The sequence below is a fragment of the Diaphorina citri genome, unplaced genomic scaffold (assembly GCF_000475195.1).
Source record: "Diaphorina citri unplaced genomic scaffold, Diaci psyllid genome assembly version 1.1 scaffold446, whole genome shotgun sequence".
Taxonomy (NCBI): Eukaryota; Metazoa; Arthropoda; class Insecta; order Hemiptera; family Psyllidae; genus Diaphorina; species Diaphorina citri.
In genome coordinates, this window is record NW_007377881.1 from 92,488 (window position 1) to 111,404 (window position 18,917).

General features: G+C 39.6%; 1 protein-coding gene and 1 long non-coding RNA gene across 2 annotated transcripts in view; both read left to right on the plus strand.

Annotated features, from left to right (window-relative positions):
* Positions 1 to 18,917, plus strand: part of LOC103508915 (kinesin heavy chain) — a gene marked incomplete in the record, with an annotated part of 37,958 nt that overhangs the window by 9,972 nt on the left and 9,069 nt on the right. Inside the window, 17 exon segments of the mRNA XM_026823387.1 lie at positions 2,246 to 2,564; positions 3,565 to 3,850; positions 4,157 to 4,280; positions 4,744 to 4,869; positions 5,331 to 5,439; positions 10,787 to 10,888; positions 11,522 to 11,579; positions 11,837 to 11,905; positions 12,077 to 12,145; positions 12,250 to 12,390; positions 14,263 to 14,350; positions 14,643 to 14,744; positions 14,889 to 15,067; positions 16,124 to 16,248; positions 16,388 to 16,629; positions 16,882 to 17,056; positions 17,882 to 17,983. Coding sequence (XP_026679188.1) covers positions 2,246 to 2,564; positions 3,565 to 3,850; positions 4,157 to 4,280; positions 4,744 to 4,869; positions 5,331 to 5,439; positions 10,787 to 10,888; positions 11,522 to 11,579; positions 11,837 to 11,905; positions 12,077 to 12,145; positions 12,250 to 12,390; positions 14,263 to 14,350; positions 14,643 to 14,744; positions 14,889 to 15,067; positions 16,124 to 16,248; positions 16,388 to 16,629; positions 16,882 to 17,056; positions 17,882 to 17,983 — 2,416 coding nt within the window.
* On the plus strand, positions 15,373 to 16,245 carry LOC113467289. The gene is made up of 2 exons (XR_003391428.1): positions 15,373 to 15,403; positions 16,124 to 16,245. It is a non-coding gene; the product is annotated as an uncharacterized LOC113467289 (long non-coding RNA).

An 18,917-nucleotide genomic window follows, 5' to 3' on the forward strand; every position in this document is an offset into this window, starting at 1 on the left:
ATTTATACTGCCGAAGTAGGACACTATTTAGTCCCTTAGAATCCTTAGAGTGAACATTTTATCCGTATGTTGGTTTACTCCATAGTTCTGAAACAGTCCGATTTTTGTAAAATCCACACGTTGGAGTGTTAAAGGGGGTTTTCAGCCTTAAGGTATTCTCTATTTTCTGACTACATATTGGGCATTTGGATGTCCTGTATGCGACATTCTTTTAGCATTAAGATTTGGTACATATTCTGCATGTTAGATGGCGTAGGCGACATTTTTTTTTTTTTCTTTTTTAAGAATTAAGTTAACTTGGATCATGTTCTGTATGACAGATGGCGTAACGGTGAAACCGTGAAGGAAGACGAGCAAGTGAACTTAGCCGACCCTGTGGACATGGCTGCCAGTATCGCTCCCACGCCCGAGTCCGCGCCTGCCTCTATTCTGCCCGCCATCCCTGGGTCGGGACTCATGCTGGGATCATTGAGCAATGAAGAGAGACAGAAGCTGGAGGAGGAGAGAGAGAGGTTGTATCAGCAGCTGGATGAGAAGGATGAGGAGATAAATCAGCAGAGCCAGTACGCCGAAAAACTCAAGGAGCAGATTATGGAACAGGAAGAGGTGAGTGGTCTCCTGGTGTGCGGGTTGAGGGTTTCGAATCTTATCTACTATCTACCGCTTACAAGGCAGACGCGCTACCAACCAAGCTAACTAGGCTGACTCAGCAGGTTTTTTTCTACTTATTTATGAGTTCTCATTCATATTCCTAATTCCTACACAACTTATGATTATTGGATGTGATTTTCAGCCAAACCAACGAGAGAAGAGAGCAAGCTCGCAAGGATCTCAAAGGTTTGGAGGATACTGTCACCAAGGAGCTGCAGACATTACATAACCTGAGGAAACTATTCGTGCAAGATCAAGTGTGAATGAAGCCATACACATTCATTTATTGAGTGCCACGTATATAATTATACGGACACTTGATCAATCTAAAAATCCAAGTTAATGGAAAGTTTTCTCGGCCTTTTTTAATCTTCCGAACGTGTAGGTAACATAATTTTGCTGACGCACCCTAATTGAATAAAATGAAAATCATCCAAAATCAAAACAAATAAACACCCCATTCCGTGTTCCTGATCAACGTGAAGCAGGAGAATCTGGACACCATTTCACATCTAGACAGCAAACTACATTTTGAGCCATACACATTCATTTATCAATCTAAAAATCCAAGTTAATGGAAAGTTTTCTCGGCCTTTTTTAATCTTCCGAACGTGTAGGTAACATAATTTTGCTGACGCACGAACATACACATTCATTTATTGAGTGCCACGTATAATTATACGGACACTTGATCAATCTAAAAATCCAAGTTAATGGAAAGTTTTCTCGGCCTTTTTTAATCTTCCGAACGTGTAGGTAAGATAATTTTGCTGACGCACTCTAATTGAATAAAATAAAAATCATCCAAAATCAAAACAAATAAACACCCCATTCCGTGTTCCTGATCAACGTGAAACAGGAGAATCTGGACACCATTTCACATCTAGACAGCAAACTACATTTTGCAGTCTACATGTGAAATGGCCCTTATTGTATTCCTCCCTCTCATCTGATGAATCTAATCTCACACTCCATCCCTTCTCTCCTCAGGTAACGTCATCTCAGCGCTGGCCGATGGCAACAAAACCCACATCCCGTACCGACTGCAGACATTGCATAACCTGAGGAAACTATTCGTGCAAGATCTTCAGGTAAGGACAAAATACATAGTTCAAAATGAACATTTTTGCCTGCGGTGCACTTCGTACTGTTGTCTTTCGAAAGTTTCCTTTTAATCTAGGATCTAGGAGAACTCGATTAGGGTAAGGGTACGAACGCAGTAGCCATCTACTGGAATTAGGAGTCACAGAAAAGCGGAAAACAGTTTTTTGTATTTTATCATAGAAACCCAACCTTCCTTCCTTCTTAAATAAATCCAAATACAACTTACTTTACACTGCCCACATAAAACTAAAAGGTACAATTTATTCGTGAAATACGCATGAATCTTCTTCTTCACGTTTTCCCGTATTTTCCGTATACCTATTCAGTGCCGATGTTTTTACTCAGCCTTTTCCAGTCAGCTCTATTTTGTCGTTCGGTCGTTGTTAGCCCTTTTCTTCCGTAAACTTGGTAAAATATCAATATATTGTTGATGAATATTTGACTCTCATCTGATGAATCTAATCTCACACTTCATCCCTTCTCTCCTCAGGTAACGTCATCTCAGCGCTGGCCGATGGTAACAAAACCCACATCCCATACCGAGACTCGAAGCTGACGCGTATCCTACAGGAGTCCCTGGGAGGTAATGCCCGTACCACAATCATCATCTGTTGCTCTCCGGCCTCGTTCAACGAGTCTGAAACCAAGAGCACGCTAGACTTTGGCCGTCGCGCGAAGACCATCAAGAATGTGGTGACGGTGAACGAAGAGCTGACGGCAGAGGAGTGGAAACGGCGTTACGAGAAGGAAAAGGAGAAGAGCTCGCGATACAAGGGCAAACTGGAAAAGCTGGAGCTGGAGCTTAGCAGGTAAGATAGGATAGGAGAAAGCCAGCCGTTCGGAGAACGAACATTATCCGTTCAGGATTAAATCCGCCCGGGGTGGTAATCGAACCCGTGACCTAGCGCTTACAAGGCAGACGTGCTACCAAGCAAGCTACTAGGCTGGTAGCTGGGATTCTGTTAGCATTTAGGATGAAGTTTAGCGGGAATTCTGGTTACCACCTATACTCCAAGATTGAGTTTATATAGGAGAAAGCCAGCCGTTCCGAGAACGAACATTATCCGTTCAGGATTAAATCCGCCCTGGGTGGTAATCGATCCCGTGACCTAGCGCTTACAAGGCAGACGTGCTACTAACCAAGCTAACTAGGCTGGTAGCTGGGATTCTGTTAGCATTTAGGATGAAGTTTAGCGGGAATTCTGGTTATCACCTATACTCCAAGATTGAGTTTAGTATGGTGCTCTATTAATTTATACTGCCGAAGTAGGACACTATTTAGTCCCTTAGATTAGAATCCTTAGATTAAACATTTTATCCGTATGTTGGTTTACTCCATAATTCTGAAACAGTCCGATTTTTGTAAAATCCACACGTTGGAGTGTTAAAGGGGGTTTTCAGCCCTAAGGTATTCTCTATTTTCTGACTACATATTGGGCATTTGGAGGTCCTGTAGGCGGTAGGCGACATTCTTTTAGCATTAAGATAACTTTATACTGCCGAAGTAGGACACTATTTAGTCCCTTAGAATCCTTAGAGTGAACATTTTATCCGTATGTTGGTTTACTCCATAGTTCTGAAACAGTCCGATTTTTGTAAAATCCACACGTTGGAGTGTTAAAGGGGGTTTTCAGCCTTAAGGTATTCTCTATTTTCTGACTACATATTGGGCATTTGGATGTCCTGTATGCGACATTCTTTTAGCATTAAGATTTGGTACATATTCTGCATGTTAGATGGCGTAGGCGACATTTTTTTTTTTTTCTTTTTTAAGAATTAAGTTAACTTGGATCATGTTCTGTATGACAGATGGCGTAACGGTGAAACCGTGAAGGAAGACGAGCAAGTGAACTTAGCCGACCCTGTGGACATGGCTGCCAGTATCGCTCCCACGCCCGAGTCCGCGCCTGCCTCTATTCTGCCCGCCATCCCTGGGTCGGGACTCATGCTAGGATCATTGAGCAATGAAGAGAGACAGAAGCTGGAGGAGGAGAGAGAGAGATTGTATCAGCAGCTGGATGAGAAGGATGAGGAGATAAATCAGCAGAGCCAGTACGCCGAGAAACTCAAGGAGCAGATTATGGAACAGGAAGAGGTGAGTGGTCTCCTGGTGTGCGGGTTGAGGGTTTCGAATCTTATCTACTATCTACGAAAAAAAAGAAGAAGAAGGGAAATTTCAGGCTGGTATGCTGCCTGTTTAAAGTCCCCCAGCCAGAGTAAGCTTGTCCACTCCCTATTTAAAGTCCCCCAGCCAGAGTAAGCTTGTCCACTCCCTGTTTAAAGTCCCCCAGCCAGAGTAACCTGGTCTACTCCCTGTTTAAAGTCCCCCAGCCAGAACTCGAGACGTAAAGAAGACTAATGTAAAATACTTAACTAATAAATGTGTTTTGTTGTTCTTCAGTTGATCACAACGGCTCGTCGTGACTACGAACAGCTGCAGGGAGAAATGACACGTCTAACTCAGGAGAACGAGAGTGCTAAGGAAGAGGTGAAAGAGGTTCTGCAAGCTCTGGAGGAACCCACACGCACTTTGCTTAACTTTTTTAGGCAGAGTTCTCCTAAAGGAACTCTTCTATACAACCACTATCTGTTGGGTTGGGTTGGGTTAGATTAATCTATTGGGAACTGGAGTATTCAGCGTGTTATCGCCGCTGACTTCAATGTTTTATCTCTCAAATTCTTTGTGGTAAAGCAGGGCTTTTTCACAACTTTAGTGTATATCACAACATTACTAAGTGCCTCGTTTGCAATCAATTTCCACATTTCACCAGTGGTCGCTACTCGATTAAAGTAGCTACTCAATTGTCCTCACGAGACTGAGTGCACCCCGAACTCCAAGCACAGAGCCGAAAAAAACCTCGGCCTCGCCGGGAATCAAACCCAGACCTCCTGCGTGCAATCCTAGTGTGAGGCTATTACTACGGAGGCTACTACTTCAACGTTTTATTATATCCCTGTGATCTAATTGTATGTTGTGTTTGTTTGCAGCCAAACCAATCCGAGCGGGTCAGCCTGTGGTACCGCCTGTAATCAGACCAGGAGGTGTAACTTCACCTCGCTGGGGAGATGAGGAGAGAAAGCGCAAGGTGATCATGGGAGGAGGAGCTACCCGGGGTAAGTAGCACTAATTACAGGTACAGTGGTTCGAATCTCAGCTAGGACGTGAAAAATAGTGTTAGAGGAAGGAAGGCTTTGAAGATTCATTCCAAAGTTTCAAACCCCTCCGAAGAGGTTTGATAGAGGGGACTGTAACTGCGAAGGTCTTGTCCCGAAAGGTACGGGAGAAGAAAGACAGGATAGGAGAAAGCCAGCTGTTCCGAGAACGAACCGTATCTGTTTAGGATAAAATCCGCCCCGGGTGGTAATCGAACTTGCGACCAAGCGCTTACAAGGTAGATGCGCTACTAACCAAGCTAACTAGGCTGGCTCGTGTACAGTGTTACCAACTCTGTATGATCGAATCTTCCCATACAAAGACCTTGAGCAATCTTCAGAAAATAATCTCACACTGTACGAGAAAGAAATCCGCCTTCTGATTGGTTCAAAGGTTTTCGTACCCAAGTTCTACTTCTGAGGTACTGGTGTTGATGATACCGATAAGATTGATCCGATAAAAAATCCTATGAGATGTGAAGTTCTACCTGTCACCACCCAATGTGATAAATCTGATAACGAATCCTATCTGTTAATGATAAAATCCGCCCCGGGCTGGAATCAAACCTGCGACCAAGTCAAGGTAGACCCGCCAAGCTAACTAGGCTGGCTTGCATTCTTTATTTCAGATTTCGAGAGCTGAAATGTTTAACATCATCCATTAGAATCCTTTGAGTAATAACTTCAGTACTATGCGCTGCAATAGCTAACTTCAGCATCAACTCGCCTCTCAGAATAAGTTTATCTGCACTCTTGTCTATCCAGACAACCCTAGGTTTTCTTTTTGTTTAAAAATCCCGCCCTTATTCCGCGTTAGTTTTTTGAGCCTCCAATTTTTACTTTCTATTACATTATGTTTGTGTGAGGAACCTAGAGTATTGAAACATACGGTTTATGAGAAAAAATTGAAATTTTGAGAATGGTGGTATGTTGTAGGTAGATCGAAGTTTTTTTTTTTTTTTTTTTTTTTTTTTTTTTTTTTTATTTTTTTTTTTTTTTTTTTTTTAATGCGTTCCGAAGATGGTCTAAGGACGCTACAATAATTCGCTGAAAAAATTCGAAGTCCGTTTTTTTTTTAACTCCCGTAATGTAATAGAAAGTCGTGTGATGATGACACTAGATTATTTTTTTCCCTTAAATTCCCTAGGGATTTTGCACGTCCCCATAATCATTAGAATGGAGACACTTTTCTGTGAATTCTGCGCATGAGCAAAAATGGTCAAAAACCAAAAGTCGGTAGTTTCTGTAATGGTTATTGTGAAGTGCAAAATCTCCATATTGTTTTGTGTTAGTGATTCCACTCCCGCTATTCATATTTGAAGTGGTGGTTATACATATGGCTAGGCTAGGCCAGGCCAGGACAAGCTTGGAAAATAGAAAAAATAAACAAAGAAATTGATTTGATTCGTTTATTTTTGTTATTCTTCAAGCTTAGCCTATCCTAGCCCTGTGTATTCCCACCACTTGACGCTTTATTTCTATCATCACTCCAATACCGATATTTATTGTTGCTATGGATTTGTTCCGAGGACAAATACTTCATTATGTATTGAATTGGCGACTTCATCGAGACTAATGTTCAAGATTTGTGTAACGTGTTTTGCAAAATGTCTTGGTAGACGAAAGGGTTAAAGTAATACATATAATTATAAGATCAGATTTTTTATTATTAAATGAAGTTTGTTTCGCAAAGCATTTCCTGTTGGAAATTCGGTCCTTAAAACGAATGAAATTTTTTTCTTGCAGTATTTCATCGGTTAAAAAATAATGTGACTATGTGCAATTCATAAACAAAGGCATTAGAATTATGATTTAACTTTTCATTCATGAAGTAATTCAAGATATTTTTGTTTAAGCTAGGTGATAAGCCCAGTTTAAGTAATGAGCTTTTGATGTCCCTTTTTATGTTTTCTTGTTCTTAAAATGGATTTGTCATGAATTTTTTTCTTGCAGTATTTCATCGGTTGAAAAATAATGTGACTATGTGCAATTCATAAACAAAGGCATTAGAATTATGATTGAACTTTTCATTCATGAAGTAATTCAAGATATTTGTGTTTAAGCTAGGTGATAAGCCCAGTTTAAGTAATGAGCTTTTGATGTCCCTTTTTATGTTTTCTTGTTCTTAAAATGGATTTGTCATAGAAAAGCGGAAAACAGTTTTTTGTATTTTATCATACAAACCCAACCTTCCTTCCCTCTTAAATAAATCCAAATACAACTTACTTACTGATTTGTCATTCAAGTAATGGTCGGAACCACAATCTGAGTTCCTTAATCAGTTTTGCTCAAACCAAGTTTATACTTGGGTTGTGACCTCCACCATAAATGAGCTTTCTTTTGTTTTACACCAATGAAATCCTTCTATCATGGTACTTAATCTTGAAAAATTGAAGTGTGGGTCCTTGCGATAATACATCAGACTACACATGCCTGACCCCATAAAGCTTTATATTTTTTCCTCCCCTGACGAAATCTAAGGAGTATAACATACTAACAAATTATTCTGGGTTGTATAAATTAAATTGGAATGAAACTATTGTTTATTAAGTTAATTTTTCTGCTCCTTTAATTAATATGTATTTAAAAGATTAAAAGTAAATTATATGTGTTTAGGTCCGCGTGTAAAGACGGTACGAGGGAAGGATTCCTGTTCGGTCTATACATAAGGCCTTTGTTGTATATAGACGATTCTGCCGTACACTTGGATAGCTTAAACGTTTCTCAAACTAATCTTTCTCTTAATTTATACTTAGGTTTTGGCTTGATAATTTATGAACAGTGATGAAAATATTTCAAGTGATATGAAGCCTGGTATACACGTTGCTATTTTCCTGACGATCGGATAGATAAATCTAAGTATTGTTCCGTACACCACGTCCACATGAAAAATTCATCATAAAGTTCGGTCGTAAGAAAATCGTATCCTGTGAACTAGGCTTTACGCTCCATTATTTTGTTTTTAGTTGCCCTCCTTTCCTTAGTCCTTTTTGTTTCATAAGATTATTTGTGTATACTGAGGTGATGAGGGAATGTCAAATTACTCCAGTGAAACTGTTTCAATCGTTTCGAATTGAAATTTGCGCAAACACACGCAACGATCTGTTGAAAGACCAAGTGGAAAACTTGTAGCGTGTGTAGTGTGTAACGGGCTTAATTTTACAATCGCGCCTCATGTGTAGATGTGTACAGATCCAAACAATCATTTTATTATGCTCAAAACAAAAGAAAAAAATATCCCCAAATGAGGTTATTAAAAATTGGTCTCCAGAATATTCCCCCAGTCATAGCTCTAAATAGCTATTTTCCGTGATCTGACCTTTTTAGATCAAATTCAACAGCCCCCATCACTTTTTTTTAGGTACCTACCTATACATATATTTTTTTATGAACAGGCTACTATTAAATATAAAGAATTACTTATTATAATGGCTAAATGTATTTGCTTGATTGTATTGTTAGCTACTAAAATATTTCATAATTTCCATGAAGAAGATTAACTTTTTTTTTGCATTAAAATAAACAAAATTCATATTTTTTATCGACAAATTTCAAAACTGGCACCTAAGTAATTTTATTTCATCTGTTTATATTTTTATTTTTTTCATTTGTACCTATAGGTTTTTTATTAAGTTGCGGGGCTTCTCATTAAAGTTCAACTTTACCAGAACCGAGGTAAAAACTATAATCTCACAATGTTAACAATAATAAAAAACTAATTTATCATCTATAGGGAAAATACGAGTGCTTTATGGTGCTCTAATTCGTCCTCTTTAAAGATAAATGTTGAATAACACCTTGACGCAGCAGATAGGGTCAATTAATCGATAAATTAATGTTTATTATTTAAATTAACTGAATAAATTAATTTAATGAATCTTGATAGGTATTTTAATATTATACTTAAGCCTTTTGTACATGACATGTTCTAACCATCAAATGGTTTTACAGTGATAATATTGACGTAAAGATACATTTTCGGTCTTGTTAGGTGGTTATACCTACGGGTTGGTCTGGTTTAGTTCTGAATATTAACTTAAATAAGGTTTTAAAAACGCATGTGTCACTATTTCTTGCCATTAAATTTACCTCCAGGTGTAGTTTTTTGATCAAATGCACTTCGGCTTTTGTACAAGCGAAGATGCACGATAAACGTCCAAAAAATGGACTAACATGAACCTACACATACCTAGGTATAAATGTTCATTGTTCACCCGACTTTGATGTTTATTCTTGGTCAAATATAAATGTCTCATATTGGATGGTAAGACCTGCGACTAGCCCTCAATGCCAGGCCTGAATATTTTAGCTCTATCTATTTGTTTCTACTCCTTATTTGTAAATTATAATTTGCTCCTTATCTTTTATTTTCATTTCCTCCCCATATTTTAGTTTTGATCAATTTTATTTTTTACATTTTATTTCTTCACTCACGCCAAATTCTATTTTAATAAAAACAAATTTAATTTAAATCCCTGTTTTGTGTTTTGTTTACTTTTTTTGCTTCTTTTTACCCGTGTCACTCGTCTCGTTCGAGGTTGTTACCTTCAAAACTAACCTATAATTATTATTTATTTAAGAAAGTAATAACTTTTTCGTATCGGAAAAATATAAAAATTAAAGTGTTCTACAAAGTTCAAGAATAGAAATCAAGAGAGGGGAAATAGAAAGTAATAACTTTTTCGTATCGGAAAAATATAAAAATTAAAGTGTTCTACAAAGTTCAAGAATAGAAATCAAGAGAGGGGAAATATGTTCTACGCATGAACTTTGGTCCCTACACTCTACGATGCAATGCTACAAAGGCAGTGTAAGGGAATCTTCCCACCCTCCAGTGCTCAAAAGTCGAATCGCAAGTCGCAAGCAACGCCAGTTATTTAGAAATTAGGCAACTAACAGTACAAAAAAAGGCTAGTTCTGAAATTAACTCTGTGACCACATTTTAGGAACCACTGCCGATCCACATTTTAGGAACCGCTGCCGATCCACATTTTAGGAACCGCCCACATTTTAGGAACCGCAGCCGATCCACATTTTAGGAACCGCTGCTGAACCACATTTTAGGAACCGCTGCCGATCCACATTTTAGGAACCGCTGCCGATCCACATTTTAGGAACCGCTGCCGATCCACATTTTAGGAACCGCTGCTGAACCACATTTTAGGAACCGCTGCTGAACCATAGAAGTCTGAAGTGGCCATAGTTTCGGAACCGCTTCAGAACATATGGGGCTTAAACCTCAAAATCAAGCTGAAATAGACCGTAAATTCCGAATCGGTTCCGAAACTGTGGTCACTTTTTTACCACAGTTTCGGAACCGCTTCGGAATTTACGGTCTATTTCAGCTTGATTTTGAGGTTTAAGCCCCATATGTTCTGAAGCGGTTCCGAAACTATGGCCACTTCAGACTGATTTCAAAATTTTCAGGCATTCAGATTGCCCACAAATTAAATTGTTCCCAAGGGCAAGGAAAACCTACACGCTTGACAAATGGAGTGTGCCTGAAGGCATGTGATGTGTTCCAATCCAATCAACCCCAAAAGTAAACCGAGTCTAAACTCAAATTGTCCCGGCAACGAAAGTCCTGAAACCAGTTGGAAATCCCATTTTCCTCCAATAGAAACTTTATGCTATTGATCTCTTTAAGAAAGAGGATGAACTTCTAACACTGAGTATTCAGTAGTGTTATTGCTATTTTACGAAAAGGCAAAACAAATCTATTGGATATTTCATAACTTCTACTGATCATTTATAGCTAGCAGTGATATTGTAGGAAAATATTGGGATGCGACGCGCGTAAAAAAATGACCTAAAAGCTCATTGCTTTTCATTTGTAAAGAACAACTTATTTATCTGCACCCACCTTCCCGTTTTTCAGCATGAATCAGAAGTACTTGCTATCTCATGAACAGATCAAGAATGACTACGAGAAACTCAAGAAGGAAGAACAGGAGAAGAGCGAGAAGCTGCAAGAACTCATGTGAGTAGAAAATGGAAATAAACGTAGATGAAAAATAGGCATCAATATTGACATTTTCTTTTCAAGAGGTTTGATAGAGGCAACTGTAGCTACTAAGGTCTTATCGTCCCGAAATCGAGAAAGATGGTAGACAGGATAGGAAAAAGCCATCCGTTCCGAGGTACGACCCTGATTCCTTCAGGAAATCGAAGAGAGAAGGAGGGCTGGATAGGAGAAAACTAGTCGGTCCGATTACGAAATTTATCTCTTTTAGGATAAAGTTCGCCCCGGGCGCTACCTTCCAGGCTTAACTCTGGCAGTAAAGGGATTTTAGATTTAAGAGGTTTGATTGATGGAATTGTAATTAGAAATCAAAGAGAGAAGGAGGGCTGGATAGGAGAAAACTAGTCGGTCCGATTACGAAATTCATCTCTTTTAGGATGAAGTTCGCCCCGGGCGCTACCTTCCAGGCTTAACTCTGGCAGTAAAGGGATTTTAGATTTAAGAGGTTTGATTGATGGAATTGTAATTGGTCCTGTAGGCGACATTCTTTTAGCATTAAGATAACTTGATACATATTCTGTATGTTAGATGGCGTAGGCGACCTTTTTTTTTCAAGCATTAAGTTAACTTGGATCATGTTCTGTATGACAGATGGCGTAACGGTGAAACCGTGAAGGAAGACGAGCAAGTGAACTTAGCCGACCCAATTGTAATTTGCTAAATGCTTATCTTCCCGAAAAGGAAGAGAATCAGAACTGGATAGGCGAAAGCCAGACGTTCTGAAAATGATTCTATTCCGGGATTTTAGGGCACTTTTGAACCATGATTCAGGGTCACACAAGGAAGCTTTTGGCGAAGAAAAACCTTTATTACTGATTTGTCCGAAGCAAAAGTCTAATTTTCCTGGACTAAGGAATTTCTTTCCATCTTGCATTGTTTCATGTATTGTTTGTTGCATTGTTTCAGGCGCTAGAGACAGCTCTCAAGGAGGCTAAGGAAGGTGCAATGAAGGATAGGAAGAGATATCAGTATGAGGTGGATATTTTAGGGCGCTTTTGAGCCATGATTCAGGGTCACACAAGGAAGCTTTTGGCGAAGAAAAACCTTTATTACTGATTTGTCCGAAGCAAAAGTATAATTTTCCTGGACTAAGGAATTTCTTTCCATCTTGCATTGTTTCATGTATTGTGTGTTGCTTTGTTTCAGGCGCTAGAGACAGCTCTCAAGGAGGCTAAGGAAGGTGCAATGAAGGATAGGAAGAGATATCAGTATGAGGTGGATAGAACAGGGTGTCTACCAGACTGGAAAACCGGGAAAACCGGGAAAAGTCAGGGAATTTCATGGAGACTGGAAAAGTCTTGTTTGTTGCATTGTTTCAGGCGCTAGAGACAGCTCTCAAGGAGGCTAAGGAAGGTGCAATGAAGGATAGGAAGAGATATCAGTATGAGGTGGATAGAATCAAGGAGGCTGTCCGACAGAAGAACCTGGCCAGACGAGGTCCCGCGCCCCAAATAGGTAAAGTATCCCAATTAATGACCGGGTCTTTCTAGTTATGATGTCTTAATTACACATACCGAAGATCCCAGGTTTAATACCCAGTAGTATGTACTGATTGTTTCTAACTGTGTTTAGATTCCAATGTGTACTAACTCACTAAGTCCTTTTTTTTCTCCAAGGGGGAAAGAAGGTTTCTTTTAATTTTATAACTGCTAAGGCTTTAAGTGACAAGGGTTTCAGTATCCATTGTCCATTCGACGGATACTCGCCTTGTCACATTAACCTCTCCAAGGGGGAAAGAAGGTTTCCTTTAATTTTATAACTGCTAAGGCTTTAAGTGACAAGGGTTTCAGTATCCATTGTCCATTCGACGGATACTCGCCTTGTCACATTAACCTTACCCAGTTTGAGTGGAGCCGGGCCAGGCAGCACGCCATGGCCCTGATGGTGAATCATCCGAATACCAATCACACGCACTTTGCTTAACTTTTTTAGGCAGAGTTCTCCTAAAGGAACTCTTCTATACAACCACTATCTGTTGGATTGGGTTGGGTTATAGTGGAAGTTGAATGAATGGCATGGCGATTGGTGGGTGTCTGGGTGCAACCATAATACAATTTAACAGGAAATGTACACAGGTATTTCACCTTAGGTGCTGGCCATATTATTATCTCTATGGTCTATCTATCTCTCACCTCATCTATGTAGCTATTTATTTAGATTTTTGTTGGTTCTAATTAAATTTACACAAATACAAGATGAAATTATAAAGAAAGGGCGAAATTATTGTCTAAGGCAATCTCTTTCAGTCATCCCTCTCTACCATGTTCCCTCTCTGTCTCTGTCACTCTCAATCATTGTTTCTCTCAGTTTGTAAACAATCTCCCAACTGTCTCTAATTTTGTACTCCTTACCTAGTCATTTTGAATTTTGCACTACCTATTTTATTTCATTTCCCTTCTCTCCTCGTCTTCCTTTCCCTCTCATTCTTTCTCTTTTCTTTTCCAAATCGAAAAACAAAATGTAGGCAACAAAATTAAATTGAATTCTCTCATCTTGAACCCAACTAGACAAGACATTTGTGAGGATTTTAGTATTCAAGCGAGTGTTATCTGTCCACAGGGACAAAACTGTTAAAATCTAAAATGTTTCCAAGTCTAACTTGATGGCGAAATTTTGCAAACTAGGTCAACGCTCGTTTTCTAGCTTAAAATTCTACCGTTCTCTGTTTTATTTTCATATGCCCCACATCTTGCCAATGTAGCCTCTCTTGCTCTCCCTTTGCTGTTTTTCTCCTTTTCTCTTTCAATTTCCATCTGCATTGTCTTTTGTTCTCTTCATTATCAGATATCACACCATAGGTAGGTACTACCTTTGGGTAATCATATCGAGATTTTAATACGTAACTATACCTACCAAAATACCTATATAGAGTTTTTCTTGGAGGGTTTCAGCTGTCATTATATATAAGTTCTTTGAAGTTCTGCACAATATATCTGCCTTTTGGTTCTCCTTATCAAGTTAAATCGAGTTTCATATGAAAACTAGAAAAAAGCTTTTCTATAGCTATGTAGCGTTGTCTTGTAACCTGTCTGATAAAATACCGTTGAAGTTCAGCAACTTCGAGCGTGGCAACTTACTGTTCGGTTCTATTGTTTCTTATCGTTTCTTGTTCCGGTGTGTTTCCTAACTATACCTACCAAAATACCTAAATAGAGTTTCTCTTGGAGGGTTTCAGCTTCATATGAAAACTAGAAAAAAGCTTTTCTATAGCTATGTAGCGTTGTCTCGTAACCTGTCTGATAAAATAACGTTGAAGTTCAGCAACTTCGAGCGTGGCAACTTACTGTTCGGTTCTATTGTTTCTTATCGTTTCTTGTTCCGTTGTGTTTCAGGGAAAGTTCTACTTGTTTGACAAAGTTTTCAAGCCAAATGCAACACAGGAGAAAGTTTATGATGAAGCGGCCAAGTCTATTGTTTCAGGTAAACTTTGGTTTCTCTATTTTATTTCTAGAATTATTGGTACCTATAAGTAGGGCCATTGGCTTTAATAAACGCCCTTTGTCACTGCGACCCTGGTTAGATCTTTTGTGACATAGAATATCATCTTTGTAGAATTAAGTTGAAATCGATAAATAAGGGACCTACCTATAAGTAGGGTCATTGGCTTTAATAAACGCCCTTTGTCACTGCGACCCTGGTTAGATCTTTTGTGACATAGTAGAATTAAGTTGAAATCGATAAATAAATTAAAGATTTTTTTTTGTAATTCCAGATGTGTTGGCGGGGTACAACGGCACGATATTTGCCTACGGGCAAACCTCATCGGGTAAAACTCACACCATGGAAGGAGTCATGGGGGATCCGAACAAGCAGGGTATTATCCCGCGTATTGTGAACGACACTTAAACGCCCTTTGTCACTGCGACCCTGGTTAGATCTTTTGTGACATAGAATATCATCTTTGTAGAATTAAGTTGAAATCGATAAATAAATTAAAGAAATTCTTTTGTATTTCCAGATGTGTTGGCGGGGTACAACGGCACGATATTTGCCTACGGACAAACCTCATCGGGTAAAACTCACACCATGGAAGGAGTCATGGGGGATCCGAACAAGCAGGGTATTATCCCGCGTATTGTGAACGACATCTTCAATCATATCTACCAGATGGATGAAAACCTCGAGTTCATTATCAAGGTATGACAACCTTTCAAAAGTCTGTTAAAACCTAGCAGTGTTCCGTTTTCCCTCCTGCAAGAGGTTTGATAGAGGGAACTGTAACAAGTAATAATAACGGATCTCGAAATCGTCCCGTATTAGAAGAGAGAAGGAGGACAGGAAAGGCGAAAGCCAGACGTTCTCGTTTGGTCTGTGTCTTAGCATGTCCATCCAGTAGTATGCCTCTCATCAAATGGGCGAGAAGAGACACAATCGCTTTTTACTCTCTAACTGACGCTTGCCTTTACAGTTTGGTGTCCTTATTTTCCCATGTATCTTGGAACAATGGATGAAAACCTCGAGTTCATTATCAAGGTATGACAACCTTTCAAAAGTCTGTTAAAACCTAGCAGTGTTCAGTTTTCCCTCCTGCAAGAGGTTTGATAGAGGGAACTGTAACAAGTAATAATAACGGATCTCGTAATCGTCCCGTATTAGAAGAGAGAAGGAGGACAGGAAAGGCGAAAGCCAGACGTTCTCGTTTGGTCTGTGTCTTAGCATGTCCATCCAATCCCGTATTAGAAGAGAGAAGGAGGACAGGAAAGGCGAAAGCCAGACGTTCTCGTTTGGTCTGTGTCTTAGCATGCCCATCCGTAGTATGCCTCTCATCAAATAGGCGAGAAGAGACACAATCGCTTTTTACTCTCTAACTGACGCTTGCCTTTACAGTTTGGTGTCCTTATTTTCCCATGTATCTTGGAACTTTATGACAACCTTTCAAAAGTCTGTTAAAACCTAGCAGTATTCAGTTTTCCCTCCTGCAAGAGGTTTGATAGAGGGAACTGTAACAAGTAATAATAACGGATCTCGAAATCGTCCCGTATTAGAAGAGAGAAGGAGGACAGAAAAGGCGAAAGAGACGTTCTCGTTTGGTCTGTGTCGTAGCATGCCCATCCAGTAGTATGCCTCTCATCAAATGGGCGAGAAGAGACACAATCGATTTTTACTCTCTAACTGACGCTTGCCTTTACAGTTTGGTGTCCTTATTTTCCCATGTATCTTGGAACTGACATATATGTTTTCCTTATCCTTCAGGTGTCTTACTTTGAGATCTACATGGACAAGATTCGGGACCTGCTTGATGTGTCCAAAGTTAACTTGAGTGTGCATGAAGACAAGAACCGAGTACCTTTTGTCAAAGGTGAGAACCAAGAAGCATTGTACGACTGTCACCGTAACTTTTTGGACTTCTGGAGATTTGAACAATGAGATCAAAATTTTCGCTTCTAGAAAACAAAGGACACAATATCCGAAATTTCTAACGCCTCTGTTGTGAAAATTTAGACTCTATTAAAGAAGAATAACCGAAGTGAAGAACCTCGTAGCCCGTTGTACCAGCATGGAATCTAGCCAGGCTGAAGAGCACAAGAAAGCTATTGAGTATGAAAAGGAGCTGGGAGAGACCAGACTGCTTCTGTCTCATCATGAGGCGAGGATGAAGAGCCTGCAGGAGAGCATGAAGGAGGCGGAGAACAAGAAGAGAAGTCTGGAGGAGTGTGTGGATGCTCTGCGTGAAGAATGTGCTAAGCTCAAGGCAGCAGGTAACTATAGCGGTCAATATCTAGGTTTCGTAATCCAGGATCATGGGTTCAACAGCAAGGTAATTGTAGTAGGAGTGATGAAAAAATTGTTTTGGAGAACATTTTCTTTAGAAGATCTAATTCAAAAGCGATAATCCTTTTTTAACACGAAGTGTTTTTGGGGGGGATGGAAAGTACGAGACAAAAGAAAAAAAATTCCATTGATCACTCACATTTTCTTCCGGGCTAAAATGTTCGTTTTCTCGTTTGCAGAACAAGTGACTGCCGTCTCATCTAAAGAGAAAGCGGAGGAGAAGGAGAAAGCCAACGAGGTGAAAGTGGCGCTAGAACAACAGATGGATCAACTGAGAGACGTCCATCAGAAACAGGTGGCCGAACTACGAGACGAAATTGCCGACAAACAGTCCATGATCACCGAATTGAAAGAGTAAGTGTTTTCCTACCTTATGGCCGGGTTTAAACTCGGTTAAATTTAAATCCCGGATTGAGCAATCTGATATGTTGATTTCAAAATTTTCAGGCAATCAGATTGCCCACAAATTAAATTGTTCCCAAGGGCAAGGAAAACCTACACGCTTGACAAATGGAGTGCGCCTGAAGGCATGTGATGTGTTCCAATCCAATCGACCCCAAAAGTTAAACCGAGTCTAAACTCAAATTGTGGTCCTGGCAGTGAAAGTCCTGAAACCAGTTGGAAATCCCATTTTCCTCCAATAGAAACTTTATGCTATTGATCTCTTTAAGAAAGAGGATGAACTTCTAGATTTCAAAATTTTCAGGCTTTCAGATTGCCCACAAATTAAATTGTTCCCAAGGGCAAGGAAAACCTACACGCTTGACAAATGGACTGTGCCTGAAGGCATGTGATGTGTTCCAATCTAATCGACCCCAAAAGTTAAACCGAGTCTAAACTCAAATTGTGGTCCCGGCAATGAAAGTCCTGAAACCAGTTGGAAATCCCATTTTCCTCCAATAGAAACTTTATGCTATTGTTTTGATCTCATTAAGAAAGAGGATGAAAATCTGGTTAGGTACTCTAAACTTCTAACACTGAGTATTCAGTAGTGTTTTTGCTATTTTACGAAAAGGCAAAACAAATCTATTGGATATTTCATAACTTCTACTGATCATTTATAGCTAGCAGTAGGAAAATATTGGGATGCGACGCGCGTAAGAAAATGACCTAATAGCTCATTCCTTTTCATTTGTAAAGAACAACTTATTTATCTGCACCCACCTTCCCGTTTTTCAGCATGAATCAGAAGTACTTGCTATCTCATGAACAGATCAAGAATGACTACGAGAAACTCAAGAAGGAAGAACAGGAGAAGAGCGAGAAGCTGCAAGAACTCATGTGAGTAGAAAATGGAAATAAACGTAGATGAAAAATAGACATCAATATTGACACTTTCTTTTCAAGAGGTTTGATAGAGGCAACTGTAGCTGCTAAGGTCTTATCGTCCCGAAATCGAGAAAGATGGTAGACAGGATAGGAAAAAGCCATCCGTTCCGAGGTACGACCCTGATTCCTTCACGACTTATATGGCGTATGGTACAGGTGGGCCAATAAATGGTACGTTTTTTAGGTGGGCGAATAAATGGTACACTTAGGTACCCTACATAGACAACATTGTGGTGATAAAGAAATGATAAGCTGATAACAACTGATAAGAACTATGCCGCCTCTCACAGGACTAGACAAGTCTGCTACTTTTTTATTTTATTTATTTATTATTATTATTTTAAAGGAGTGATGACCTGATAATACTAGGTGCGTGAAGTTAGCACCACAACTTTTGCTGCGAATTTGTACCAAAGCCCATCATTTAGTACCCATTTTGTTCCATCAAACCTACAGGGTTGCACGGAAGTTACATTATGCATTGGACCACTGAGCCTAAATGATGGAATGGAAAACCGAAAATATCAGAATAATTGAGCCTGGAAGTAGGCAGAAAGAAAATACCATGCCCTGGTCCAAAATCTAATAAGCAAATGACCTTTTAGGTGTCAAACCATGGTTACCAAACTTCAGCAACATTTACAAACCTTTCAAAGTAAGGAAACCCATTTGCCAGCCTAGTTAGCTTAGTTGGTAGTGTGTCTGCCTTGTAAGCGCTAGGCCGCGAGTTCGATTCCCGCCCGGGGCGGATTTTGTCCTGATGGGATAATGTTCGTTCTCGGAACGGCTGGCTTTCTCCTATCCTGTCTTCCTTCTCTCTTCGATTTCGGGACGATAAGACCATAGCAGTTACAGTTCCCCCTGTCAAACCTCTAAAAAAAAAAAA